The sequence below is a fragment of the Xenia sp. Carnegie-2017 genome, unplaced genomic scaffold (assembly GCF_021976095.1).
Source record: "Xenia sp. Carnegie-2017 unplaced genomic scaffold, XeniaSp_v1 HiC_scaffold_2, whole genome shotgun sequence".
NCBI lineage: Eukaryota > Metazoa > Cnidaria > Anthozoa > Malacalcyonacea > Xeniidae > Xenia > Xenia sp. Carnegie-2017.
Genome location: NW_025813482.1, coordinates 2,296,027 through 2,323,166, shown reverse-complemented (window position 1 = coordinate 2,323,166; position 27,140 = coordinate 2,296,027). Strand labels below are relative to the sequence as shown.

General features: G+C 31.9%; 1 protein-coding gene and 2 long non-coding RNA genes across 4 annotated transcripts; 1 reads left to right on the top strand and 2 right to left on the bottom strand.

Annotated features, from left to right (window-relative positions):
• Positions 1-814: 814 nt before the first annotated feature.
• LOC124439764 (short-chain collagen C4-like) lies at positions 815-18,153 on the bottom strand. Of its 2 annotated transcripts, none has more exons than XM_046990030.1 (5): positions 17,967-18,153; positions 15,348-15,421; positions 15,164-15,193; positions 12,265-12,408; positions 815-1,483 (listed from the first exon to the last, which is right to left on the bottom strand). In XM_046990030.1, the coding sequence occupies exons 1-5, from the start codon at positions 18,089-18,091 to the stop codon at positions 1,002-1,004; spliced, it is 855 nt and encodes a 284-aa protein (XP_046845986.1). In that variant the 5' UTR covers positions 18,092-18,153; the 3' UTR covers positions 815-1,001. The 2 variants fall into 2 exon arrangements, with proteins under 2 accessions (XP_046845986.1, XP_046845987.1); XM_046990031.1 differs by lacking the exon at positions 815-1,483 and adding an exon at positions 11,917-11,994.
• Positions 18,154-18,250: 97 nt separating this feature from the next.
• On the bottom strand, positions 18,251-20,032 carry LOC124440756. Its single transcript, XR_006946752.1, has 3 exons — positions 19,952-20,032; positions 19,797-19,826; positions 18,251-18,480 (listed from the first exon to the last, which is right to left on the bottom strand). It is a non-coding gene; the product is annotated as an uncharacterized LOC124440756 (long non-coding RNA).
• Positions 20,033-23,700: 3,668 nt separating this feature from the next.
• On the top strand, positions 23,701-25,681 carry LOC124440204. Its single transcript, XR_006946607.1, has 2 exons — positions 23,701-23,761; positions 25,144-25,681. It is a non-coding gene; the product is annotated as an uncharacterized LOC124440204 (long non-coding RNA).
• The last annotated feature ends 1,459 nt before the right edge of the window (positions 25,682-27,140 follow it).

Here is a 27,140-nt window from a genome sequence, read left to right as displayed (position 1 = left end):
ACTGTAAGGTGTTTAGAAATGTAAATATACGCCAAAATGTGCTGCAGTATTTTCGTTGACGTACTCTGGATCCGCCACTGATGCAGACAATCACTCAAAAAAAGTTACGTCTGCAGTATGTTTAAATTCAAAGGAAAACTTGCTGTGATTGTTTTACCAGTTCCAGCAAATTTTAGGGAAGATACCTTATGCAATAATTTGAGCATAAACTATGCTGTGTACTGCAAATAAATTTTACATACATGACTGCAACTAGAAGTTTACCAACTATTGCTTACGTGACAATGTTTTGTTTTTGTTACCATTTCTATGTAAGTTTCTAAAAGTGAGGAAATGGCAATATGTCAAGTTTAGCAATCTGCACACAATTTGAATTTCTATCAGTTGACAGTTCAAAACGGCTGAAAGCAAACAACAGAACAACTGGGCAATACAAGCCTTCAAACTATACAAAAACACGCTGGCAACCTCAGCCCTTTCTCTTTTATTTCCCATCTTGTTTGGAAATTTTGCATTTTGTCCTCAGTAAATTTCGTTAATTAATTCCTGCATAAAATATTTTCCGTAAAATCAGAAAATAGGCTTAGCGAGCTATCTTCCGAACAGGCTAACCAAACACTACAAATTAGACTTTTGCATAACTAATCGCAAGTGACATTAGTAAAAAGATGTTACAGAAAATATTAGACAATTGTGTACTTTGCCTTTACTATGAGTACCGTGAGATATAGACAGAACTATAGACAGACAGACATCATCTGTGCAAAACATTCAGAACTTACGTTTACTACATAAAAAGATAACAATTCATAAATTCCTGGTGATCAACATTTCTTATTATATTTTCATCATAGAACTTAAGTGCATGTAAGGATATTTGCAGGAAAATAATGGTTACGTCACAGATGTGTTATTATTAAGTAAATTAAAAATTATGTTTTATTAGTGTTGCTAAAGATAATGGAAAAATACGTACATATGTGCATTAAAACGCAAAAAAATCACTGAGTACAGACTACGCAGGTAAGTTCCTTTCCATGAGTATATGGTGGACATGGTAAAGAACCACAATGGCCTTCAACAAAATACAATAATGCTCCATTTTTATCTTCATGAGATCCAAATTTTGCTTCTGGCTTGCCATCAACACAAATGTACTCAGATCGCTTGTGAGTATAATGTTCAGCCATTAAATAACCTTTGTATTCCATAGTCCATCCTGAAGGGCAGATATTGCGCGCTGGAATCATTATGTGACTACCACGTGACTTAGCATGACATACAGCACATGGAGCATCTCGGTTGTGTAAGTTTGGATTTGGAAAAATATGTTTCTCGGCAGAAGTAATCTCGTATTCAGTACCATAAATGATTGCTCTACTCTGAGCACCAGCAGCGTATTTCTCGTATATTGGATTCAATGGTAAACAAAGATAATTTGATCCACTCCCACTATGTGAATAAAACGATCCCCCGATTGCTCCTGTTTTTCATAAAAATATGCTTTAGAACTGCAACTAATGAATACGACTACTTAGTTTTTACAAGAACATAGGTTATGATACAAATGTCGATTCGCAAAGATTGCGTTGAACATATAAATTTAAAAAGTAAATATGACAGCCCAGTTTTAAGTTCTGGGCGCATAAAAAATTCTAATGAGCATATTTAATGAAATTCTTATGTCTGATTCACACGAGTAAAATAAACAAAATCAAGAGCGTTAATAAGATTATACAACGACATTTATCAAAGCATTTGATACAGATGTAAGGGACAAGAGGAGCCGCTATAAAAACGTTTGATGATTGGTCGGTTGAATTGTCAATATTAGCAAGTCGTGCAAAAAAACAAGTGATAAAGAAGTTATGACATGCAATTTGAAGTCAAGAAGTCTGTTGTTTGATTGTGAGTTGATGCAAGCATGAGGGAAAGACTTCATCTTAAAATAAATAGAAAGCCGATTTATTTGTATTTGAAACCATTAGAAAATACTCAAAATAGGAAACAGAAGTTTTATCGCTTATACATGCTTATTTTACTTGCTTAAACCTATACTAGTTGTAGCTAAATGATGAATTGCAACTACGTAGATTTTCTTACCAGAATAAATCTCAACAGTTTTCGTTGTGTTAGGACAATGTTTTCTTCCCCATCTGGTATAGACCACTCCACCAGTTGACGTGGCTTCACTTTTAGGTCCTGGTGGACCAACTGGACCAGGCTCTCCTTGCTTACCAGGTGGACCTTATAATATTTGACTTAACTATTTAACACTTTCTACAAAATCCTGAACAGTATAGTTCTTTTAGGCATGTCCGCGTTATACAGGATATTCCAAAAAATACACAAATACTGGCCGTCATATATTGTTGGGATTTGTGTTGATAAGACGATGTGCGATGCTTTCTTACTAATATTACTTTAATTGCTTGTAATTTGCTAACACTTTTCATGACACTATAGAAATCATGTCATTGTCTATAAATCTTTGATAAACGCATGTGTAAATGTATACAAACTACGGATTAGGAACGGTGTAACATCCTGTACAGTTAGTATTAAAAAGTGGACTTTTAAAGATTAAATTATTTTCAAATTTCAAGGCGTGATCATTATGCTTATTGCACTGGCATTACTACCCAAGTTTTGCTGTAAGAAATTGTGTTAAATTCCTAGGAGAAGAAAAGCTTTGATGTTAGTATTAAAGATATTAATATATTCACGTAGTTGCAAATAGTACTATATGCTTTCGTGGACTAGGCATTTTGATACACATTGAAATTACCAGAATAAGTAATTCCTAGCTGCAGAAGGATGCATTGTAAAACTGGAAACGACAACACATCCATAAACACCTTTAGTTATCCCAGTGTTTTTGTTGACCATTGCATCCAGGGTTTTATATTTTGAAGATATTGTGACAAATTAAAAATTAATTTCCTAAGCCTTAGTTTTACTTTGCTTGGAGCCAAATACTTCTAGTTCTATATATTGAAAGAATTAATAAAATATACAATTAAGATTCTACAAAATGCAAGTAACCGCACATGCACTACAGAGAAAGCGAAAATGATCTAAAATTAAAAAAAAAACTCACCACGCAATGAAGCATCTCTGCCATCACGACCTAAATTTCAAGGTAATTTTAAAAGAATTAGATTCTTTAAAAGAATTCTCTTGAAATGTTATAAAATTTCACAATTGAAGAATCTCATAAAACGCACCATCTCTGCCTGGAAGTCCTGAGCTCCTTGACAAAATTTTATTTTGTCAATCTGTCTCTTATTAACACTGAAAGTCATATTTTTAGTGAAAGTCATAAATATAGAGTTTTTTCCCACGTAAGCTAGATTCAGTGAATTGTGAAATGATTTTCAAGTAAGCATAAAAATGATAAAAATTTAATTTAAACCTTTACGTAAACAACATGCGTAATCCTTTGCGAAAATTGGGGAAATTAAGTGAAGTTAGTTTGTGTATAAGTACAAAGTCCGAATATTGTTAAATGCACAAGTATATTTGCTGGATGATATATGTATTGAAGGATTATTTTATGAAACGAGGAAAATAAAACGATAATAGAGTGTAGTCCATCACAGATGTATCTCTGATAAAATCATGATTTTTCTCTAAAGGAAGGCATATTACGCCATGGTTGCAATGTTGGTGGTCAAATGCAAAAGAATGTCGTTGATGAGGCAAATTGTTTTCTAATTCCTAGGAGATTGCTGCAGTCCAAGAATTCTTTGTTACGATGCCCGAAAGCTGTTTATTTAAATGAACAGGAATTATCAACATATGATCTCATCGTGAGATTGTTGCGAATATTGTTTTTCGCATTTGAAAATATAATGAAGAGTTCACAGGTCAAACTGTTGCTATATTACTATTGCATGTTATCCTTGTGCTTTCATAGATCAAAAAAAGTTGAAAACAAAATAAATCATACAAATCATTGTATTAGGAGTAATTGTGAGTACCCATACAGAAAAAAATTTCAAATAGTTAGGGTAATTTTTACTCCTAGTATAGGATTTACCTTAATGCAAACTGAATATGGTCGATAATTATTATAAAGTCTGTCACCCTTTTCGAACACTAATATCGTAGTAAAAGTATCAATAAACATACTCGATAAGAGGATTGTTACAACAAACCTTTTTTTTACTTCATCTTTTAACTTCAACATGTCATTTTTGTAGCCATTATTTGTAGAGTGGACTACTTTTATTAGAAAAAGAAGAAAAATCTGGAGAGTTGCGATGTACATTATTTTAGGTTTTTTCGACGGAAACTTATCCTCTCTGTCAACAATTGCAGGTACAAGTAATCTCTTGCAATGTAGTTTATTCTTTTTATAATCAGTTTATCCAATCATATGCTTTATTTTCATAGTTCATCCAATCGTTGATCTCCGTCAAATTTATAAAGAGCCAAATGACTAAAAGAGTTTTGTTTCGGCTCCACCATGATTTTCAAGGTAAGATTACAAGAGCTATAAATTTAAACATGTTTAATTTATAATTCTGAAGTCCGAACTGGGCAGAATTATAAATACACCATGCTTAAATTGATAGTTCTTAAACTAACTTCGGTTTGTCGAGCTTTCGTTAGTTCGGTCTTGTTTGATTGAAATTTCCTTCAGCTCGTTGTTTCTGTCTTTTAGATGGATCGTAATAGAACTGTGTTGCTGAAGTAGATGAACTATAATGTAACAATGTGCATGAAGTCCATCAACACATGTAAATTAATCAAGATTATTTTTCAATAAATTTAAAGGAAACATTAAGGGAGACAAAGTAATTGCTAAAAAGTATTGGTTATTTAGTTTCTTGTTGTTTTATTTAGTCTACACGTATTGTGACATAAAAGCCAATTATTGAAGGCAGTGGCGCTAATAATAACTAAAAAATATTTCCTGTTTTGTTAATTTCCGTTCTTAATGTTCACAGCAATGTGTAGACTACAATTGTGTTTATATGTTGCATTAATTTTTAATATTTTGAATAGCAATCGTTGAAAGACAAGAGATTATAAAATGAGTAGGCGTTGTGTTACCATAATAATGCTCTTCTTTGATTGAAATTTTCTTTCAGCTTGTTTTTCTATTCTTTGAATAGATTGTAGTCACGCACACAATAAATGCATGATGAAGTTGATCTAACTGGTTTAACAATGTGCATCAACACATTGATCATGCACTGTCATTGTTATTGTTTTATTAATTTTAAATAAGGTTATTTAGTTAATAATTTCTTGCTATTTTACTCAGTCTGTACGTATTGTGACATGTAAAAGATAAAAAGCCAATTATTGAAGGCAGTGAGCGTTAATAATAACTCCAAAACATTTGCTCGTCTTTTCTATACTTTTAATGGATTGTAGTCACATTAAGTAGCTGAAGTAGACCTAATTGAGATGTGAAATACACATAAACATATTAATCATGCAAGGTAGACTTTATGGTTATATTTCCTTTAAAGAAACATATTAAATATGTTAAGCTGTATTGATTATTTAGTTTCTGGTTATTTTATACTGTGTCTACGTGTTGTGACATATAAGGCTGATTATTAAAGACTGTGGGCGTTAAAAATAACTCCAAAATATTTGCTCGTCTTTTCTATACTTTGAATGGATTGTAGTCACATTAAGTAGCTGAAGTAGACCTATTTGTGATGTGAAATACACATAAACATATTAATCATGCAAGGTAGACTTTGTTGTTATATTTCCTTTAAAGAAACATATTAAATATGTTAAGCTGTATTGATTATTTAGTTTCTGGTTATTTTATACTGTCTCTACGTGTTGTGACATATAAAGCTGATCAGTAAAGACTGTGGGCGTTAATAATAACTCCAAAACATTTCTCTCTTCAGTAGATTTCTCTATTTTCCCATTCTAGCTATTCAGAGCAATGTGTAGACTACAAAGAGTATGAAGTGCTGTAGGCGTTGTGTAATATAATAATGCAAGTTTGGTTTGTCAAGGGTGGTCTTTCTCTTTGACTGTGTCGGCTGGGTCCAACAATAACACTGACAAAATATTCTTTTTATTAGACCACCGACCTGAATTTCAAGTAAAAAATGAGTAGGAAAACTTTTCTACTAAAATTCACATTCATTCTCTAAAGAATAGCTTGACTATATTTGTGCAGAAATATGTTAGTACCAAAACAAATTACAGTATATTCATAAACAGAAAGTATGTATGCACAAGCAATACAGTTATATATCCATTAGTGTTTCCGTAGAAAGAGGCCATAGAATCCCAGGGGTGTTCGGCATTCAGTTTGATTTTAATTTATATTTTTGAATGGCGTTTTTCTGCTAGCTTGGCTTTAATGCGTTTTTTATTTCGAGCTGTGTTGTGATTTTTTATGATAGCTGAGTAATAATGGTCAGCCAGGTTTGAATTGTTTTTGAGACGCAAACTTTATAAACATTTCCTGAACACGATTGATGCTGAAATAAAGCGTCTATAAAAGCCTAATATTGATGGTTTTCATGTGGCCATGATGGTGGACTCAGTGGACAAAAGAATATCATTAAATTTTATTGTTATTGGGCAACATGGTGGATGCCTTTTCTTTGTAAGCTATTCCTATGAGACACACATGAAAACCAATAATAGGACATGCGAATTAAATCATCTACACTATTCACCGAAAATGAGGAAGATCAACTATATTGAATTAAATTTTCTTAGATCATTCTCTATGGTAATTTTGAGCATGATGGTGTTTCTATTGATCAAAAGTTTGCTTTTTGAGTGTTTTATAGCAAAAAATTTGAGATTTAGTCAATTCATACTGAACTCGTTATGAAACGAATAGCCTGATTGAGAAGCTGGTAAAACATGTCAAATATATTGTCGTGGAACTGAAGAATTTACCACTACAATTAATAAATACAGCTTACAATACATTGTATTTATTGTGTTGTCTGTTTTATCCTATCAAAGTATTCGTTTTCAAGTTTCATCCAATCATTGACTTTATCCAAATTTATTTAAATAGTAAATGAAGGAAATGATTTTTTTTCAGTTCTGTGACTTTCCATCTAAAACAGGAAATGATTAGGTATGCTTAATGTAAAATATGAAAGTTGACGTAATGTTTTCATATTAATCTCCATGTTTTAACTTTCTTGGATCAGTCCAACCTCTTTTGATCCGAACTTTTTCATTCAGCTTAAGCTTATTAAATGTATTGAGTTGTAAAACATATTTATCGACCCATTACTTGATTTTGAGGTTGACTTTGATCAAACTTTTATCATGTAAAATTTAAGGGAAAATTTGTCTATCAGTAGTATCGTGTCAACAAAAGCTAATTCCCTTAGCCAATAAGCAGATTCATAGCTTTTATTGTATAATAAAAAAGAGTAAAATATCAATTAGTGCTAACTACTAACAAAATATGATGAACATGATAAACATGATGAATATGATAGTTCTTATAGTTTAATTCCTGTAGGCCTCTTTCCTTCACATTATAACTCATGCCTTCCCTTTGATGAAATCCTTGATAATTTTTTTCAAAATTTAAAATCTTGTAAAAACCTTTTTGTCTCAAATGTGTCCAATACACAGTTTTTACACACATAGCTATGTACGTACTCTATATTTTTAGTGTAATTGTCTCAATGTCTCACGAGTGTCATTTACCCGTTGCTTGCTCTTACTAAAAATTACAACGTCATCTGTAAAAATTGAAAATTTTATCTATTCTCATAATCGCTTGTGTTCATCACCATACTAAACAAGAATAAGCTCAGAGCTGATTCTTTCGTTAATTCCATGACAAACTTAAAAAATCCATGCTTAAGGCACATGTCTTTTTGTCTTTGGCTTGTCAAACACTTATTTTAGACAGCACTGATGGCAGCAGTATGAGTGTCATACAATTTATTTTTATTTTAAGATTGACTACCACATTCTAAAACACTTTATGGCAGTCATCAACCCATTGAAGTGAATTTCTAGTTTTTCTTTTTCAAAGAAAAACAAACATGCTATTCTGAGGTAATAGTTAATTTTCCCAAAAAAGGGGCATGTTATCACTTGTATAGTACGCAAATATAATACGCCAAAGAAAATTCAAATTGATAAAAACAATGTCAGTTTCTCAAAAAATAATGTTCAAGAACTACTGAATTGTTCTCTTTTTTTAAATTTTTTTTTCCAAATCTATTGGTAAGTTTTTCGACAAAAAAGCACTAACTTTGATTTTTTTAGTGCGTGAGCACCCCCCTCCCAAAAGAAAAATTATCGATGGATTTATGCTCCTCGCTTTTTACATATTTTCTATTTTAGTCCATTTCAGCTAGGATTAAAAGAAATTAAAGAATCATAAGACTTTTTAAGCTGTTAAAATAATTTTTCAGCATTGCGTTATCTCTAATTAATCATACCGGAGACAGCAATAAAACATGGGCAATTCATGCGCCTTCTACGTCGTCTGTAAGACTTTGTTTTGGGAAAGAACATGAAGTCAAGTACTTTATCCTAAACAATTTCATAGAACATAGCTAAAGAAATACAAAATAAGTCGCTAATAATTGCACCATTGTTTTTGACAATACTGTGACATGAACTTTGCCCCACAGAAATGTTACTGCAGGTACAGTTTTAAGTCAGATTAATATGAAATCTCTGCCAGATTTTATTTTAGTCGAATGATATCAGCAATGTTGGAACTGAGTATTTTTGCTGTTTTCTGTTTACTAATATGTTTGCTTACAAGCTATAGGTTTTGCAATCAACCTCTATGTGCGCGTAAAAGCTGAAGGATTTATAAATGAAAAATTTTGTTGATCATCTGTGCAGTTCAGCTGATTGTTTCATGCCCACATGATATGGTTGTTTGCATATTAAAATTTAAGTGTACAAAATGCAGCATCTTTGAGGAAGAGTTTTATAATAAATGAATAAGATTCATTCTCAATTACTTGAGTGTTTTATGTTTTTGTTTATCCATATAATTATAACTATAATCGTTCATACTACTGAAAATATAGATTATAAAATGAAATTTGGGCTGCCTATAAATACATTAAATAGTGATGGCAAAATGCATGTTGAGAACATCAAATGCTTAAAAGCACAAATTATTTGCTGCAAAACGAAGTAGATTTTTTATAAGTTGAATTGTTGAGAGTCTTAAGAGACTAAATTCAGGCCTCAACATAAATTTGCCTATTTTTGTTCTATATTGTTCACTTTAGTTCAAATTGTTCACTCAATTTTGCAACAATTCCATTCTTTTATTGCGCCGTTGGACAAAACGACCTCATAGGCCAAAAAGCTTTGACCCCGCCTCATAAATTCTCATGGTGGCCCTGTTCTGTGTTATATTGAGATAAAACATCATTAAATATGAATGAAAGGTATAAAAGAGTAGCTAGCTACAATGTTCCTTAAATTTTGATGTTACTTTTACATATATTCAGTGTTTTAAATGTTGTTCAAGTGGTTTGAGAGACGATTTGGATGAGTAAAATTGAAGTACAAGAATTTCTGAAAATTTTTATTATTGGTAGTATAATTCGTATTCATGAATTTAAATGCGTTTTTCGTTGTTTTTGAATAATTGCACATACTATGTGAGATAACATATAGCACTATATGCTTGCGAAACGTTTTACTGGCTACAATTATGATCATTTTCAAACCTAAGAATGTAAGCAAAAGATGACAAGAATTGTTAAATATCAGTGGCGGATTGATAATTACGGGGCCTGTAGACTAAGAAAAAGTTAAGGGCCTTTGAGCAATACCTGTTCCTCCCACTAAGTTCAGTTTTCTTTTGCTTTTCATTTGCTGTTATTAACCCCATACGGTAAAAAATAGGAAGAGTTCATTTTAAAGTTAAAACAAAATTTCAAAAATCATTGACATGGTCAGGGAAATGGGAAAATGAGTTCTAAGCATTTAACATTAGAAAAGTAGATAATACGAAAGCCATTTTTTCTCTGCATTCAATTGCTCGTAAGGTTATAACAGCATAAATTATTCCATAATTTCGTAAAAGCACTATTGCTAATACACATTTAATATAAACGTCAACTTTTTTGAAAATAGACATGTTTCGACATCACATACCACAAACCAACATACACAGGACTTCTGACGAACTATTTTAGTTTCACACCACTTTCATACAAAACCGGACTTATACGCACACTAATCGACAGAGCATACAAACTTAACAATACGAACAATGGCTTTCAACGAGACATAAAAAACATCACATCCACTCTTTTACGAAACTCTTTCCCACTTCACTTTATTAACAGAACCGTAAAACGATATCTCGAAAACAAACAAAACAACAACCTCAAAATAGACACCGAAACTACTGACACGACGATCACAACCAACACAAATGAAAATTCCAAAATAACAACTCTATACTTCAAACTACCATACATCGGACATTACTCAAGACACACACAACGCAGACTTACAAACATTATAAAACGCTTCTGTACAGATATTGACATTCCACTAATTTTCACATCATTCAATATCAAAAACCTTTTCTCATTCAAAGATCCAATCCCTGATTCAATTAAATCTATAGTGGTATATGAATTCAATTGTAGTTCCCAAAACATTGGCGAAACTTTACGCCATTTATCCACCAGAATCAGGGAACACACAAAAACAGACAAAAACTCTCATATCTACCGACGCCTTCTTAAATCTCTCATGTAAAACCAACTATTCACCCTCTTGTTTCAAAATCATCGACACTGCCGACACCTCATTCACCCCTAAAATCAAAGAAGCACTCCACATTAACGAAACTAACCCTGACCCTTAATGTTCAAGTTTTTAAATTCAATACAATATTTAGTTTATAATACGCTCGGACGCTCCTCATTAATTTCACCTTATTTCCTTTTTATTGTTGTAATTTATGTATCATATTATTTTTATATAAACCTTGTATCACCTATTATTTTACTCATACTCATGATGGCATCATGAGATGTCGAAACATGTCTATTTTCAAAAAAGTTGTCGTTTATATTAAATGAGCATAAGGTATCTAAGTTAAGCACATTTAGCTAGCCCAGAAAGCAAAACGTTCAAATCCTAATTGTGTCCAGATACAACGGGCCTTTCGAAAGGCCGGGCCTGTAGGCTTAAGCCTACTCAGCCTATACCAAGCATACTCAGTTTATACTAAGCCTACTCAGCCTTTACTAAGCCTACTCAGCCTACTCAGCCTACTGGATAATTCGCCCCGGTAAATATACATTTTCAGTTATTATTTAGCAATACACTCAAGGGGAACCATTGCTAAGTTTTTGCATGTTTATTTTATCCACGACAGAAGTTAATATCAAACCAATGCAGTTTTTCGTATCTAATATAAACTAATAAAAAGGTGTGGTTGTAGCTAATGTTTATAGAAATAAAAACATATCCTTTCTGGAAGAAATATTGAAAACGTCTTAAGCTTTGCAAAGTTTGCATGTTTCCAAAACAATTTTCAGTCACTGAGTACAGACTACACAGGTCAGTTCTTTCCATGGAAATATGGTGGACAAGGTAAAGCATGACCACAATGGCCTTCAACAAAATATAGCAATGCTCCATTTGTATCTGCATGAGATCCATGCATTGCCTCTGGTTTGCCATCAACACAAATGTATTCAGATCGCTTGTGAGTATAATGTGCAGCCATTAAATAACCTTTGTATTCCATAGTCCATCCTGAAGGGCAGATATTGCGCGCTGGAATCATCATGTGACTACCACGTGACTTAGCATGACATACAGCACACGGAGCTTCTCGGTTGTTTAAGTTTGATTTGGAAATATATGTTTCTCAGCAGAAGTAATCTCGTATTCAGTACCATAAATAATTGCATTACTCTGAGCACCAGCAGCGTATTTCTCGTATATTGATTCAATGGTAAACAGAGATAATTTGATCCACTCCCACTGTGTGAATAATACGATCCCCAATTGCTCCTATTTATAAAAATAACACAGTAAAAAAAAGTGTCTTTACCTGTTGCTATTAACAAAAATTTCTAACAAATTATTGTAAACTTGTATCAAATAGAAATGATTTAATTTCTTTTCAACTTTCAGGAAGCATAAAAACATTAATTTTAGTAATGAGCATCTCCATTTTCCCGAAATTATTTTAGTTAGTGTATATTGGTAAATGATCAAAAACAAATGAAATTAGTTTGAAGATGCTAAAGAATTTCAAGTCATGAAAGAATACTTTCTTACCAGAATAAATCTCAGCAGTTTTTGTGGTGTTGGGACAATGTTTTCTACCCCATCTGGTGTAAATCACCCCACCGGTTGACGTGGTATCACCTTTAGGTCCTGGTGGGCCTGCTGGACCAGGTTTTCCCTGATCACCGCGCGGACCTTAAACGAAATTGTAATGAATTTTAAGTATGAGATTTCAAATATAAAAAGCCCAGTACCTCTGGGTTTATCTTTGCTATATCTAACATATACTTTTCTTTTGATTAGATCATGGATGATTCTGTTCAACTGTGTCACCCAAACGAAATCTTTGCATTTTCATTTTGCATTTTCCACAGTTATAGTAAATTGTGATCATAAATTTTGTTAATGTTATACGTAGTAACTGATTACGTCACGTGATTACTTTTTTTGTTGTGAAGTCGAAGTACGACATATAAGCACTTAATATGAAAATATAAGAATGTTATCATCCACCTGCCCCTATCTCATTTTCTTTACTGCAGCTGTCTCCAGTATTGCTTCTCTCACGACAGTTCTGTACACCTTTCCTTAAATTCTCGCTGATCCACTAATGTGCATCATTTAAAATCCATTTATTTCTCTCTAACTTTTTAAAATTTTTCTCCTTATACCCTCCCAGCACTAATTTGATCTCTCTAGTTCTATCTTGCTTTGACAAATTTCATCTTAGCTTTTCTTTACTTCGGAAGAGTTGCCTCCACCAGCTTCTTATACACTCAATTTAATTGCAAACATCCTAGTCGATGGAAACTGCACAACCCTCATTTTTCTTCCAGCACATTGCCATAGTAGTTCACAAAAAGCTGATGGTCAATTTTTATAGAAAATAACAATTTATTTTAAACCACCTTTTGTCTGCATCACACTTCAAAACTTTCTCTCCTTCATTGATTTGGAATAGTTTAATTTGTATGTACAGCTTGTAGACAGACAGCACATATGGCTTTTGTTATTTTTGACCAATCTGCTGTAGGAGTCATACAACTAATTTATTTATTTAGTTTGGCATGAAAGATTTTTATGTCGATTATTCTTAATGAAACACTTCTAGTTTCGTCCAACTGCAACTTTTTTATAAAACGTAGAATGTGATTTGGCCTTCTAAAGAACGGGCACAACTGAATATATAAATATACACCCAACCACCCCCTAATAACCTTTCTAGTTACGCCTCTATGTGTGACTTATAATCAACAACCTACATTTAAAGTTAATGGTAAATGCATTATCTTGTTTTTAAACGTACAAACTGTCTAAAAACAAATTTTTGCAGCAATTGCATTTCTTAATTGCTCACATCCAGCATCATTCATATACAAACTTTGTCTTCCTTTCTCAACAATTTTTGTATTAATTCACATTTTTGCTTTAAAAGTGCTTTTGCATCTTTTATATGCTAGTGAATACTCTATCTAAATTGGTAAACTAATAAAATAATACACGTAGCTATCAATGGAGCATTCTTTAATATGCCAGTAACCATAACGCAGTTGATTGTTGTTGTACTTTGCTTTGCAATACATTAAAAACAATTGTCTTGTTGAGCATTATAAATCGGCAAAAGTGTATATAAAATTGGCAAAAAATGTTGTCTTTATCTAAGAGAATTCAAACACATTGCTTACTTTACTGTTGTAAACTTTATTCTGATATTCTGAGATTTCCTTTATATTATAAAGGATCATCGGTCATATTAATAAAGTTGGCTCTGGTTTTCTATTGATACGATTATCTAATATTTACCAAAAAAAATTTTTAAGTGAATGACATTATATGCACTTGAATTAACATGTTCTCCTTTATGGTGATCGCATGAATGATCCAGAAAATAACAGACTCATTTTTTGGCCAATAACTGTTAGCTGTTCCGTTCATCTGTAACTGAAACTATTCATCAGTTGTTAGGCACTCGCTCTTCAACAAATTTCCAGCCTCCATTAGGCAGTATTTTAGTTTGTAAAAACTGCTGGTATGCTCATTAACTTTAATTTGAAGCTGTTTCATTATTGATGAATTTGTTAACACATTGGTACCTCGTATTAGTTGTTGATACATCTATAACATTGGTATCTTGTAAAAATTATTGATACATATATCACATTAAAATATTTGACCCAAATATAAGGGGCGCATACAGAATGAAGACATATAAATAGCTTGTATCATAAACTGCACAAACTGTCATAATATTCCTTTACAGAATGAGAAAGTGTTAATTACATCAAAATTCAAAAAATTATTTGCTTGTCCTCTTAACATAACTCATCAATAAATTGAATGTACTACTTATTTTGCAAAGAACAATGTTAATCACAACATTACAGTCCTTTTCAATAAAAATTAAAATTTTATTGTTACTCTGTTGAAAAATTGTGTAAATAAGATTATGTATAGTGCCCAGGCAAATACACTTTTAAGTCTCAAAGTTAAATTTGAAAGGACAGACCTTTAGTATAATGCTGAAATCTGCAAACAAGCTATAGATTTGCGATGCTTTGAAGTTAGTTTGTTACTGTCTATTGTTTAAAGTCATATCATGTTGTATTCTATATTACAGTTACAGTCTGTTGTTCTTAGTCATAACACATATGTATTCTATATCAAATATCAGATGCAATTTAGATCAACGATAATGCCCTCTACACATGTCCTTTAACTGATTAAACACTCTCTCACAGTTCTCCTGATGGCCCTTTAAATATGCCTTCTTAGACTCAAATTTTGATATTTTTGTATTGTATTTACAGAACGTTCTGTACGGTTACTTCATCGACCAGTAAAGTTCTTGGTAAAAAACAACTGAATCAAAGGAAACTCATGCAGATATACGTAACTAGGTTTAGTCCATATGTCAAGAGAAAAGTTTCTAATAGTTAATAAAATAACTTACCCCGTAATGTAGCATCGCGGCCATCACGCCCTAAATAAAAATATCAATTTAACTTGTTTTCAAGAAATTATAGTCAATTACTCATTAATAAAGCTACTTCGTTTACGTCGTAGTGGTAGTTATATATTTAAAAACTCAACAGTTTCGATCACGACTTGTTAAAGTTAAGTAAATTATAACTCACCATCTCTGCCCGGAAGTCCAGGAGGTCCTTGACAAGCTGTTGCTTTGCGATTCTGTCTCTTAGAAATACTTGTGCTAAAATGAAGAACTAAATTTTTTAAATTGATGCAATAAGGCTCTGAAACAGACAGCAAGCCTATTGATGACTTCATTTTAATGTGCATACTTATAACGGATTATTCTTCTCCTAAGAACAATGCCAAGAAAAGAAAATAAAGCTTATCTCCATCACAAGATGAAAAGATCTATCTTCAGTAAGAAAAATTATGTCTTCAATGGTCTTTCTTAAAACTTAACTTGTTATTATTGTCTTTATTAAGACTTTGCGTATTTTTATTATAATGAATAGTTTGAACCACAGAGTATCGTTAAATGTTTGTAAATGAAGGTCATCTATAATAATAAAGTCCTGAGTAGGACTGTTGGTGTTGATGTTTACTAAAGTTTCGATAACCTTAGCGGTAGTTTTCGCACAATCTTTACGAAGTGCTGGTTCAATGTTCTCAAAACTTCATTCGAACGACGGGACTGTATTTTGACAATTCTATTTAACACTTTGATAGGATATTTACAGTGGTTTTGCACATTTTTTACGTTGGTTCTTCGCGATACGGATTATTTAAAATGATATCGTTAAGATTACGGACAACTTTCAATCCTAAACCTGAGTTTTCAAACTCTATTGCCTTCTGCAATACGACTGCTAATTTATCAATTTTTTATGACCAATTCATACACCAATAAAGTCAACTTTTCCGAAACCCCGAACCAAAGCTTGCAAGCTATATTTATAAATAATTATTAGGAAGTGGTTTTAGGCGTTTACATGACTTGCAACTTCGCCATTCCGTTTCTAGAGTTTTGTTTTAATCTGCATCATACCGCATCATGCGGAGAGAAAGTGTTCCCTTGACATGACTATTGTATTTTGTTTTACGTGCAGGATTTCCATTGAAACCACAGTTTTTAACTATCTATGTATTTTCCATCAACTTAATAATATCAGCTATAATCTTATAATCTATAATATGACACAATCTCACTCTACATAATTTGACATGACAATTTACAATGGTAGTCGTCTTCAGAGAAAAAGTGAATAGTAAACGTCAGGCTAGCCGTGTTGGTAGTTGTCTTGTTCATACGCAGGGATGGCACCAGAGGGGCGACTACAGCTATTTGACGATTTGTCGAGGAATGAATAACGAAAAAATGTAATTTCCAATGTCGATTATTTCCGTTCGTTTAAAGAAATGTAAGCACTTAGAATCGGCAATAATTTTCATACACGCCAGCTATCCAACATCAAATTTAAAGCAATAATAAAGTTACTCTGAAATACTTATTTTTGAATGTTCATTAGAGAACAGAAATGAAAATGCGACATGAGAAATATTTGCATATGCAATCGCCACGACGCTTACCCGCTATTAGTTGTCTGTCTGTTGTTTTTTGCAACTCGACTTTCGAATTTTGAAACGAATTTTTTGTGAAAAAACTTTGCTGTTTGAGTTTCAAACGAGCAATGAGCATCAGATTCTGACAGTTTTGCATGTATTGCAGATAATGTCATTGATAAATCACCATCAAGCGTCTGGACAGCTTATGATATTAGGAATTCTTTGTTGTCGAGGAAGCAAACTGTGGTCGTTTGGTATAGTAATTCATTGTGGTCGTAGTGATATAGTAAGTTATATCTTACTCGTACATTATCAATATTGCCTCTTATGCTTATAAATTATTTCCTTGTACACCACTGATTCATTATATACATGCAGTCAAAAAAAACTGCCAACCAGCAAAATAGTTTAACATGCAGGGTAACATTGAGATAAAGTGCCCAAACTTAATATTTAATTTAAACAAAAAAATAAATATTAGTATATCTAATAACTAATGGATCCTCGTCTTACTTTGATAAAAGCTTAGTATATATTTATAAATGTTTGACGGAGATAATTATTATTTGATTATTACTATCCAACAATACTAGAATATACCCAAGTCATTCTTTCTACTTACTGTATAGCTTTGTTATAGCCTATCATATGCCTATCCCAGATTGCATGCACGACTAGCAGGTCTGTTAGTACAGCGATGATAGGTGGAGGTATTCATATATTCAGTTTTGTCAAACTGACTTCTTTAAAAATTAAATTTCTTTCCAAAAAAATCAATTAGGCACAACCAAATATATCACAAAACCACTCAAAAAAACAACCCATTCCCCAAATTAGCGTTCTAGTTGCGGCTCTCACAACTTGTTGAATATGTAGTGTTAATTTGTCATGTAGATGTAAATTATTATTTCCAAAACAAACTATATGTTTCAACGATTTAGTCAAAGCGATGATTGATATTTATTTTTGAATATTTGGTCCGAAAAATACATTTGCATGGAAAGCGCATAATCACAACAGCCTAGTAAGTCAGCCCCACCCGTCGGAGACCTTAACCCCTCCGTCCGGGACCTTAGCCCCTCCATCGGGGAATTCCTGGCGCTACCTCTGTTCATACATTCTCATATTGTGCTTAATTCCTAACCTTAAACAAACGAACGACTACCACTAAGGTTATCAAAACTTAAGTCAACATTAACAAGATTCAAAGTTTCACTAACCTTTCTTCAATTTGGTTTTGAAAGTTTGGCATATCAAGTTTTTTGTCATCTTTTAATGTGCAGTTGACAAATGTAATTGAAATCAGAACAAAAGTTACTAGAACAACAAGTTTATTTTTCATCATTTTGGGTATTCTTAAACAATGAAAATTTACTAACTCTGCTTAGGCATACAGTTGCAAGTGATACTTTGTGATTGATTTTTTTCTTTTTGTTTTCAGTTTGTCCAATCATATGATTCATTTCTACGATTCATCCAATCATCAGCTTCAAACAAATTTATTCACAAACAAATGAGTAAAATTGTTTCTTTTATAGCTTTACAAGGATGTTTGTCTGTCAAGTATATCTTAATTAAAATGCGACGACATGCGTTGCTTTATTTCCATATCATTATATCAGCCCTTTTTCTCGAGAGTGACTTGTATTTCGTTTTTCTTTATTACTGTCAATGACTATGCTTCCTTCAGTCCATCTTTTGTATTATAAAAAAGAATTCTAGATACACTACGCCCTATAGTTAATTGGATAGCAAGTTAACAGTAAAAAAAATTTGAGAATATTTTGGACAATTTATACTCACATTTTTCTTGTTTATGCAAAAATCACAAGCAAAACGTGATTGTGTAATCTTTCTGTTTCACTTCATATTCTATACTTTGCAGAGATGAAATCAATGACTAACTAGAATTTTACAGCCGTAATGAAACAGAAAGTCACTAGCAATAGAGGTTGACAAATTCAAAACTTTGCAAAAAATTTTACAACTTGTGCAGGCAGCAACAGGAAATTTTTGAGGTATTGTGATGTCACGTGTAAAATAGTATGAAAATGAATGTAAAATAAAATGCAAACGCGTTTTTCTACAATATTGCATTGTTGACAAAGAATTTCCTTCTCAGGAAAATTTAAGGCAAGATAAAGTTTGGTTTCTATGATTGATGCCATCATAATGTCGTTTATCATTGATTTAGTATCTATTCAAATGTTGAATATGTGCAGTGTTGCCAGATTAAATATCAAAATATTCATGCTCGCTTGCGTCAAAAGTTCACAAAAATGGTAAAAAGTTCATATTTTTCATGGCTTAGTTAGCGCTTTTTTGCCTTTATATTCATAAATGGCTACAATAGCAACGTGCCCAGTAGTTGAAAAATACTAAGAGAAAAATACAACTAATTAAAACGAAAAAGTTTTAATATTATTCCATAAAATTTTAGGTCATTTGACTGCAATTTTGCATAGTCAATCAAGCGACTCAAATTTTACTCCTCATTACCAGCATAGAAATTGATACATTTCATTGCTTTATGCAAACAAAGAATGAGAACTATTTAGTTGGAGGAGCACAAGCAGTAGGAAATTTCTTATACTCTCAGCTTATATTTTGGTCTCTTATATCTTAGTTACAGGAAATTTACAGAAAATTATCCATATTTGTTAACAAGTTTCCCTAATTTTGACAGTTTATCAAACCTCTTAATTCCTTCAAACTGTCTTGCTGCTAAATACAACTTGTTTGTACTTAGGTATTCATAAAGTAGAAATTTAGACAATATTGAAGAAAAGTGGAATAACACCACGAGAAATTTATTTTCGGAGAAAATACCTGAAGATCCTAAACGGAATATGCGAGACTTCAACGACTACTGATCTTTTGCACGTTTATAATGATTCTTGATTCTTGTTTTCCTTTTGCTCATGCAGTGTCCCTGATTGTGAGACTAGCTTAAAGGCTCAATTGACATTTTTTACAAGTCAATTACCGATATTTATTTACCCCATGCAACCTTTCAGACAGACGGATAAACAATTAAAATTATTACGTACGTCGATTGTTTGGAAGCTTCTTCTCTGTCACTAAAAAAAGTCATAAGATGTAAAGTCAGAGACTTATAATCATAAGATTCATTTCGATGATTCGTTCAATCATCTCCTGCAAAATAATTTATTCACAAAAAACGATTAAAATTATTTCATCTTACCTTTAGATGGGTTTTTAGCTCACAAGAACTATTCATGTGGCGATAGACGCTTTATTATTAGTATCAATCCTTTTTGTTTAGTGTGACCTGTCTCTCGCTTTTTTTCATCGTGTCATTATATAACTAAACTTCCTTCAGTCAACCTTTTGGGCTATTAAAAAAATTCTAGTTATGCTACATTTAATTAGATTACTAATAAACAGTAAAAGACAAATTTGAGAGTAATTTGAAAGAAGGAAAATAACGTCCAATGTCAAAACTAACATGACATTTTTTATTATCACATGTCTTTGTGAGCTGCATGTGCAAATTCAATTGTTTATGAAAAAAATACAAACAAAATGTTATTGTGCTATTTTTTTTAACTTTGAATTCCATGCTTTTTGTAAATAAAATAAAACGACAAATTATAATTTATATAGCCACAATGTAAACTTACAGTTACTAACAAAAATGGTGGAGAGATTTAAAACCTGGTAAATGATTTATAACTCGTGCAGTCAGCTTTTTTTAATTGCAAATTCTCAAACAGGAAGTTCAATGGTATAATGAGATGGCACGTGTAAAATAGTACGAAAATGAAATTAAAATAAATGCAAACGCGTTTTTGTACAATATTGACTTTCATCACTCACAATATTTTTGTTTTACGTTTAGAAAAATCATGCCCTTCCCATGGGAAATTATGGGGAAAGGACATAATCAGGTTTTTGTCCGATGATCGATGCTATGCTATAATAAAGACATTTTTAGTAACTATTCATATATTGAATAAGTACAAAACCTTTATAATAAACTTGTTATGCCATGACTGTTAATTTCATCTAGAGTTTCAACAGCTAAGTCTGCGCTGTTTTTTCTTTGTATTCATAAATGGTTAAATGTGAACAGCAGTTACAAAAACACTGTTGGAAAATAAAAATAATCAGAAGCGGAAAAGCTTTGAGATCATTGGATGGAACTGTAAGCCATGTGATTGCAATTTTTGCATGTCTCAAATTATGTGCAAAAAGAATAAAGGGACTCAAATTTCTTTTTAGCATTATTGGGTTCCAGGCTTCCAGCAATGAAATTGACATGTGATATTCACACAGCTCAAAAGTTTCATAATGTCTACGGGAAATTTTCCTGATTTTTTGCAAGAAATGTTGATAAAAAAGCAGAAATAAACATAAGTAAGGAAATATGGTTTTATTAAAGTGGTTTGAAACAAGTTTGCTTTTTTCCTAAGTTCTGTAAATTAGACAGTCTTTGTTATACAGATTTGAAAAAATTTCCATTTACTTGTTATCAATTGTGAGATATCTAGACGTAAGAATTATCAAGATCTAACTTTCTTTAATCATGCTACATAAATATTTTGGGATCATTGTGCAAAGGCTTTTTGACACATAGCTTTTCAAAGAAATTAATGATAATTTTTTAAACTTATAGCTATAGAATGACTGTAGATGCAGAAATTACTGTTTCTCTACTCTTAAAAATTTACCTACTTTTTTCACATAATTTCTTCTGTTCATTAAAATGGACTGTATTCTGCACCCACACAAAGTGGCTATAATAGATTTTACTGAGACACATCACATTAATTAAGAAGTTGACTTTATTGTTCATCTAAATTCATATGCATTGAATTACAATATTTATACGAGAAACTACTGATCATTTTGGAAAAAGCAGACAATAATCAGTTCATACATATTGTGAAAACAAAAGCTAATTATTCAAAGCAATGAGCGATAAGACCTTTGTTAATGAGACTAAAGTTTTAACTTTATTTGTTTTAACGTTTTTATTAAAATATAGCTAAATTTAAATGAAGAAAAACGATAGAAAAATTACATAGAAAGCATAAGTTCATTTGTTCCCCCCTTTTAACTGGCTCCTCTTAGATGGATAGAAATAACATCGACAGAACATTGTTTACTCAGCCATCAATAATAGATGAATAAATGGATAAAATGAGAAAATGAGCAGTTACAACTGCAACTATACTTTGCTTTGACCTAAAGTTTTTTCAAGCTTTGTATATTTATTAATTTAGAAAAGTTTCCTCACAAAACATTTTTGATACTCATTGTAGATCTCATTCAATTCTCCTTCAAAACTTTCAAATATTTTCTTATCTATATACTTAATTTATGTGACATTATATTTCCAATTCTTTGAGAGTAAACTGCTTAATCATTCATGTTATGGAAAGCTTGCTGAAACTCCGAGTAAGTTAGTGTATATTTCACATTATCAAATTCAAAAAACATCGTTGTTGTTATGAATTTGACTGGTATCTACTTCCAAATGTTTTATTTTATTAAACATGGTTTTTAGCTCATAAAATAATGAAGCTCTGCGTGGTTTATACGTGTTATTAATAAAGTTTATGCAGATTAAAAAGTTATCAAAACTCTACGCAGACCATTTAAAAGTTTTCAGTTAGTTTTTCTTCTCGAAATCTTTACAGTGGTCTGAACTGAAGGTTTCACAAATAAATTGGATAAAAGAAATATTTTAGTCTATATATAGTGTATTGTGTTAATGTCATAACAACCCTTTGATTTTTTTTTAGATTTTCAAAAGAAAAAGTTATCAAACGATGTATGTGTTGAGCCTAAATAAATTATCAAAGTCTACAATTTGCAAGCTGTCAAAGCTCATTTATTCATCCTGTTTGATTGCAAAATAAGTGTATATAATGTCTTCCAGTATTACTTGAAAAATTCTATCTACACTTGAAACAGAAAAGAATTTTCTGCATGGACTGATTTTTTGTGAGTCTATATTCAAATAATAAGAAATCTCGAGGAACGCTATTATTTCAAAGGCATGCTTATCAAAATTTGCCATTTATTTAAGATAATATGCAGACACTACATGCTTATCGCACAGCATGATAGTTGAACTTTCTTTAATGTCGGTGTGACTCTACAAAGGAAGATAAAATGGCACACTCAGAAGGCTTTCTTTAATTAATCGAAGAATAAATTCTACAGACAGCTTAACAGTTAGAGTTGACGTCTTGTGGATGCTCAGACAAAACATCATACTTCATAAGGAGGTGGTTATTAAATATCACAGCAAGACCATGACTCTCTTATTTACACAACTAATTGGAATACTGTGCATGCACTACTAGATCAATAAAAATCCTGACATTAAATAGCTACATAAAACGCTTACAATATAAATTGGCATGCTCTTTAAAATCTACAATTTTTCAAGCAATAGCTATATACATGTAAATATTTTGGCAATTTTTTTATGCTATGCATTCATGTAATTATTTCTCACATAGCATGAGTAACATGTATGTATATATATATATATATATATATATATATATATATATACGTAAATATATTCATGTTTTATATATTCATAAAATTTTATGCATATGTACAGTTCGTTTCTTTTATCGGTATGTATATCTACATAATGAGAACATTCTAACAATGATTTGTATTAATATGAATATGCAAAAACTAAAACGTGTTAACATTTATTGTGAACTGTAAAATGTATACTGAACTTTAACATATGTGAAGGTTAATGCGTGATGTCTGTTTATAAAGTGTTTATTTGGCATGTCATTGCAATTTTTTTCACTGCAACACACCTAGGAAGTCACAGGTGTAAATTAAGCAATAATCGACCACCGTGGCATGATGACATGCAGGGATTATTAACTGCCTACGTCTCTGCATGATAGAGAGTATACCTATAAATCATGAAGATTTTTATCAAAAATTATCATTGAATGTTGTCATCCTCAGTTTTACAAGTTGAAGGTTATACGAAGTAGGCATTTTAAAGGTAATGGTACAGCTCTTGCTTCATTTGCTAAGTTTAAATATTGTCAAGTTTCCATTTTTATGTTTTGTATGCACGCGTAATACTTATCAAAAAATATTACTCTTTTTGTCAACAAGAAGTTTTGTTTCGGTTTAAATTCAATTGATGATAATTTGTTGTATAACTTTGAAAGGAATAAGAACCATGAGAGGTTGCATTGAATTCACTATGAATTCGCTAAAGAAATCTTTTGCTTTGTAAGAAACTAAATAAAGAACTTGTACGTATCAAGTCTAATTTGACCTTTTAAATGAAACAGCCTAATTTTATCTTAACCAACAGGCATAAAACAAGCAATCGACGTTTCTTTTCTTAATTAAATCTTTAAATTTTCTTGGGAACACTTGAAGCTTTACCAAATAGCTATTGTGGCAATCACTTTTGTTTGAAAAAAAAATATTAATGTTGAATGTGTAATGAGCTCAAATATTTGGTATTTCTAAAGTTAGTTTAGTGTTTTGAACATTTTAAGAAGACATAAAAATTGGAGTTGATAAAAACGAGTGTGCATAAGCTAGGCTTTCATTATGCAGTGAATTTGTTTAGGGTTGTTTACATGATCCCGGCTGACTGGGATTAAGTGGGCTGCGAGATAATTTCGTGTCATTGAAAGGAGGCAAAACTTCAAGCGCAATACTTACAACTGTTTGTAGGCCAAATCAGGCCAACTTTTAAATGTTTTGCGTAGTTATTAAATCAGAGTATTGTAAAATTGCTTGAGAAGATTTATCTGGTGAGGAGTATTGAATCGTTTCCATTTTTCCAAAATCATTTAACGCTTGGCTGAATCCCAAATACCTGGGCTCATGTAATCAGCCCTTCAAGTGGTCAAATCGGGCTATATTTGATCAAACTAAAAGAAACGTGGGAAAGATCATCATTTTTAACTATTGCTAAGATGAGGAAATTTATTCTAAAATACTATTTCTATGACAGGTTAATACATATATATGCTTAAATATTGTCTTGGTCAGTTGTTAATCTTGCAACATTATATTTTATGTGTTTGATCTGAACCTTCAGTAAAGTTGAAAACCATCGTCATGCTTTTACATTTTAACTAATGTTTTATAGATAAAAGAGCACTTCAGTAATTTCAGTTAAGGATGTTTGAGGAGATTATACGTCGGAGATTTTTATGATTAGATCGAATTTTTGCGCAAGGAATTTGATAAGATCAAAATTTCATCCTATTTTTTTTAATAGGTGATTACATACGAATGGCAATTTTTGTTGTTCTGTTCACTTTGTGTGAAAAATTTGGTTATACTGCTCTTCTGATTAGTATATCTACTTCTTTACTTGCTTGAATAACAAGTACTGATATCGCAACTGCTTTACAGATAATGGAAGTGAAAAGAACGATAAAAATCGTGATGTATCTGGCTTTAGTCATTGCATTTGTACAAAGTAAAAAAGAAAAACGTCTGTCATGGCGTGATGGTCTCTGGGGGCGAGAGCTGAAACTAGAAAACGCCAGAAAAAATTATATGGCAGACGTTTTAGATATGCTTGACGAGAAAGAATTTAATAGCCACAGCGAGAGTGGGCGGGTTGCATCTAAAGGAGCCACAGTAGATCAAGTTAACCTTAGCAGTGAAAGCATGCGCCTGCCAGTATCTCAAGAAATTGGGCAAATTGAATTTGCACATTATCCTAAAAAAACAGAATCTAAACATTAAAAGTTTAAGGAAATTAATTTTTAAAATAATTTTTGAGCGACTATTATAAAAACAATAAGCAACACTACTTAGTATTTTATGTTTTTGGTGTAATTACATAAACAAGATAAAAATGCGTGTAGCAGATAAGTACTTAATTGTAGAGATAATTACTTTAGTTATTATAAATACTATTAAAGTGAAAATGATCGATCATATACATTATCGAGAATATACTAATCTGATCGTAAACTGCCCATTCTTGAGAACATCACCAAACATAAATCTGATCTCACGGAAAACTTTAAAATCTCTACACCAGCTGTCGATTCAATTTTAGTCGAATGAATTATTTCAGATATTTTAAAACTCAAAACTGACCTTTATAAGAATTTGTTATAAATTTTAAAGAAGAAATGGCTGTCAAAAGTTATCAAATGATTTTGAAATGCGAACATATCTATAATAACGATCTGCTGTAAGCCGACAAAAGCTGACTAACGTTGGATCTGTCCTTACTTAACACTGCCTGAAATCCCACTTAGGGATCCCACGCCAAAAAGAACGTAAAAAAGCGCTAAATGGGCTCGCGCATAGAATACTCTTACAGTCAAAATCTTAACAACTGTCAGGCAAGATCAGTTCAATCGGAATGGAGAGAACAGGGCTTGAGTCATTTTGAGATTTTTCAAAATCTATAAAGAAATGGGTGTATGGGGGGACAATAATACCAATTTCAAACAGCCATGTAACTATTGTTGCTTTCTGTTAACAGGAACTTCGCAAAGGGAGTGCGATAAACAACGTTTAATTGTCAATGCTCAATAAACGTTTGGCTTATATCAGCATAGAGAATGCCTTAAAGATATGATTGAGACATTGAGTTAGCACTCTCATTCACACATTTAGATCCACTAACAAAGCAAAGTTCCCTTGTTTGTTGTTTGTAGCCAGCAGAAATATGTGCCTTTTAGATAATCATTAATTCCAGTATACATACTTGAAACACGAGGAAATATCGCTTTAGAAATCCTGTGTAAACTTTTTAGGGATTTTGTCCCTAAACACCTCTCTTTCGCGGAGGTAATTTCATTTTATCCATTTAAATATTAAAATAAATAATCTTTGTGGACAAGCAGGGTAAATTTTCCATTAGACCTCTCGCACTTTTTGGGCGCTAGCATCATGCCCAATCCCCAGTTTGAATTATCCAGTGACCCCAATGGAAAAAAATTAGTTCTTTTATACACATGGTAGGATTCACGGCCCAGTGTTGCGATGTAAATAATTTGTGAACTAGATTTCCATGCAAACTTTGTTTTCAACAATATAATTTCATTATACAATTCATGACAAAGTAGAATGAAAAACCTGTTTTTATTACGAGTATTTTAATTGCTTACACGTACCCTATGTAATTCTAAAGTACAAGAATAAATAAAAAAAGTTTGTGATACTACCATTTGCATTCAAGCGTTGAGTGCGAGAAATTTTTCATTATGTTCCCTTGTCTGAAACGTGACATTTCCTTGCCTTTTACTGCATGTTTTAAGCGTGGAATTCGCACGCGCACTACTGGCAAAACGGCAAAACAAAATGGCTGATTTATTGAATATCTTGAAAATGAATAAACGACGACGATTTCTCTGACGATGAATAAGTATTGCTACTGTTTTTGT

Coding starts and splice junctions, on each gene's coding strand:
- LOC124439764 (XM_046990030.1), bottom strand. CDS start 18,091: ATGATGAAAAATAAACTTGTTGTTCTAGTAACTTTTGTTCTGATTTCA. Junction 12,409..15,163: donor CCGCGATGCTACATTACGGG/GTAAGTTATTTT, acceptor ATTTCGTTTAAG/GTCCGCGCGGTGATCAGGGA. Junction 1,484..12,264: donor AACTGCTGAGATTTATTCTG/GTAAGAAAGTAT, acceptor TATGAAAAACAG/GAGCAATCGGGGGATCGTTT.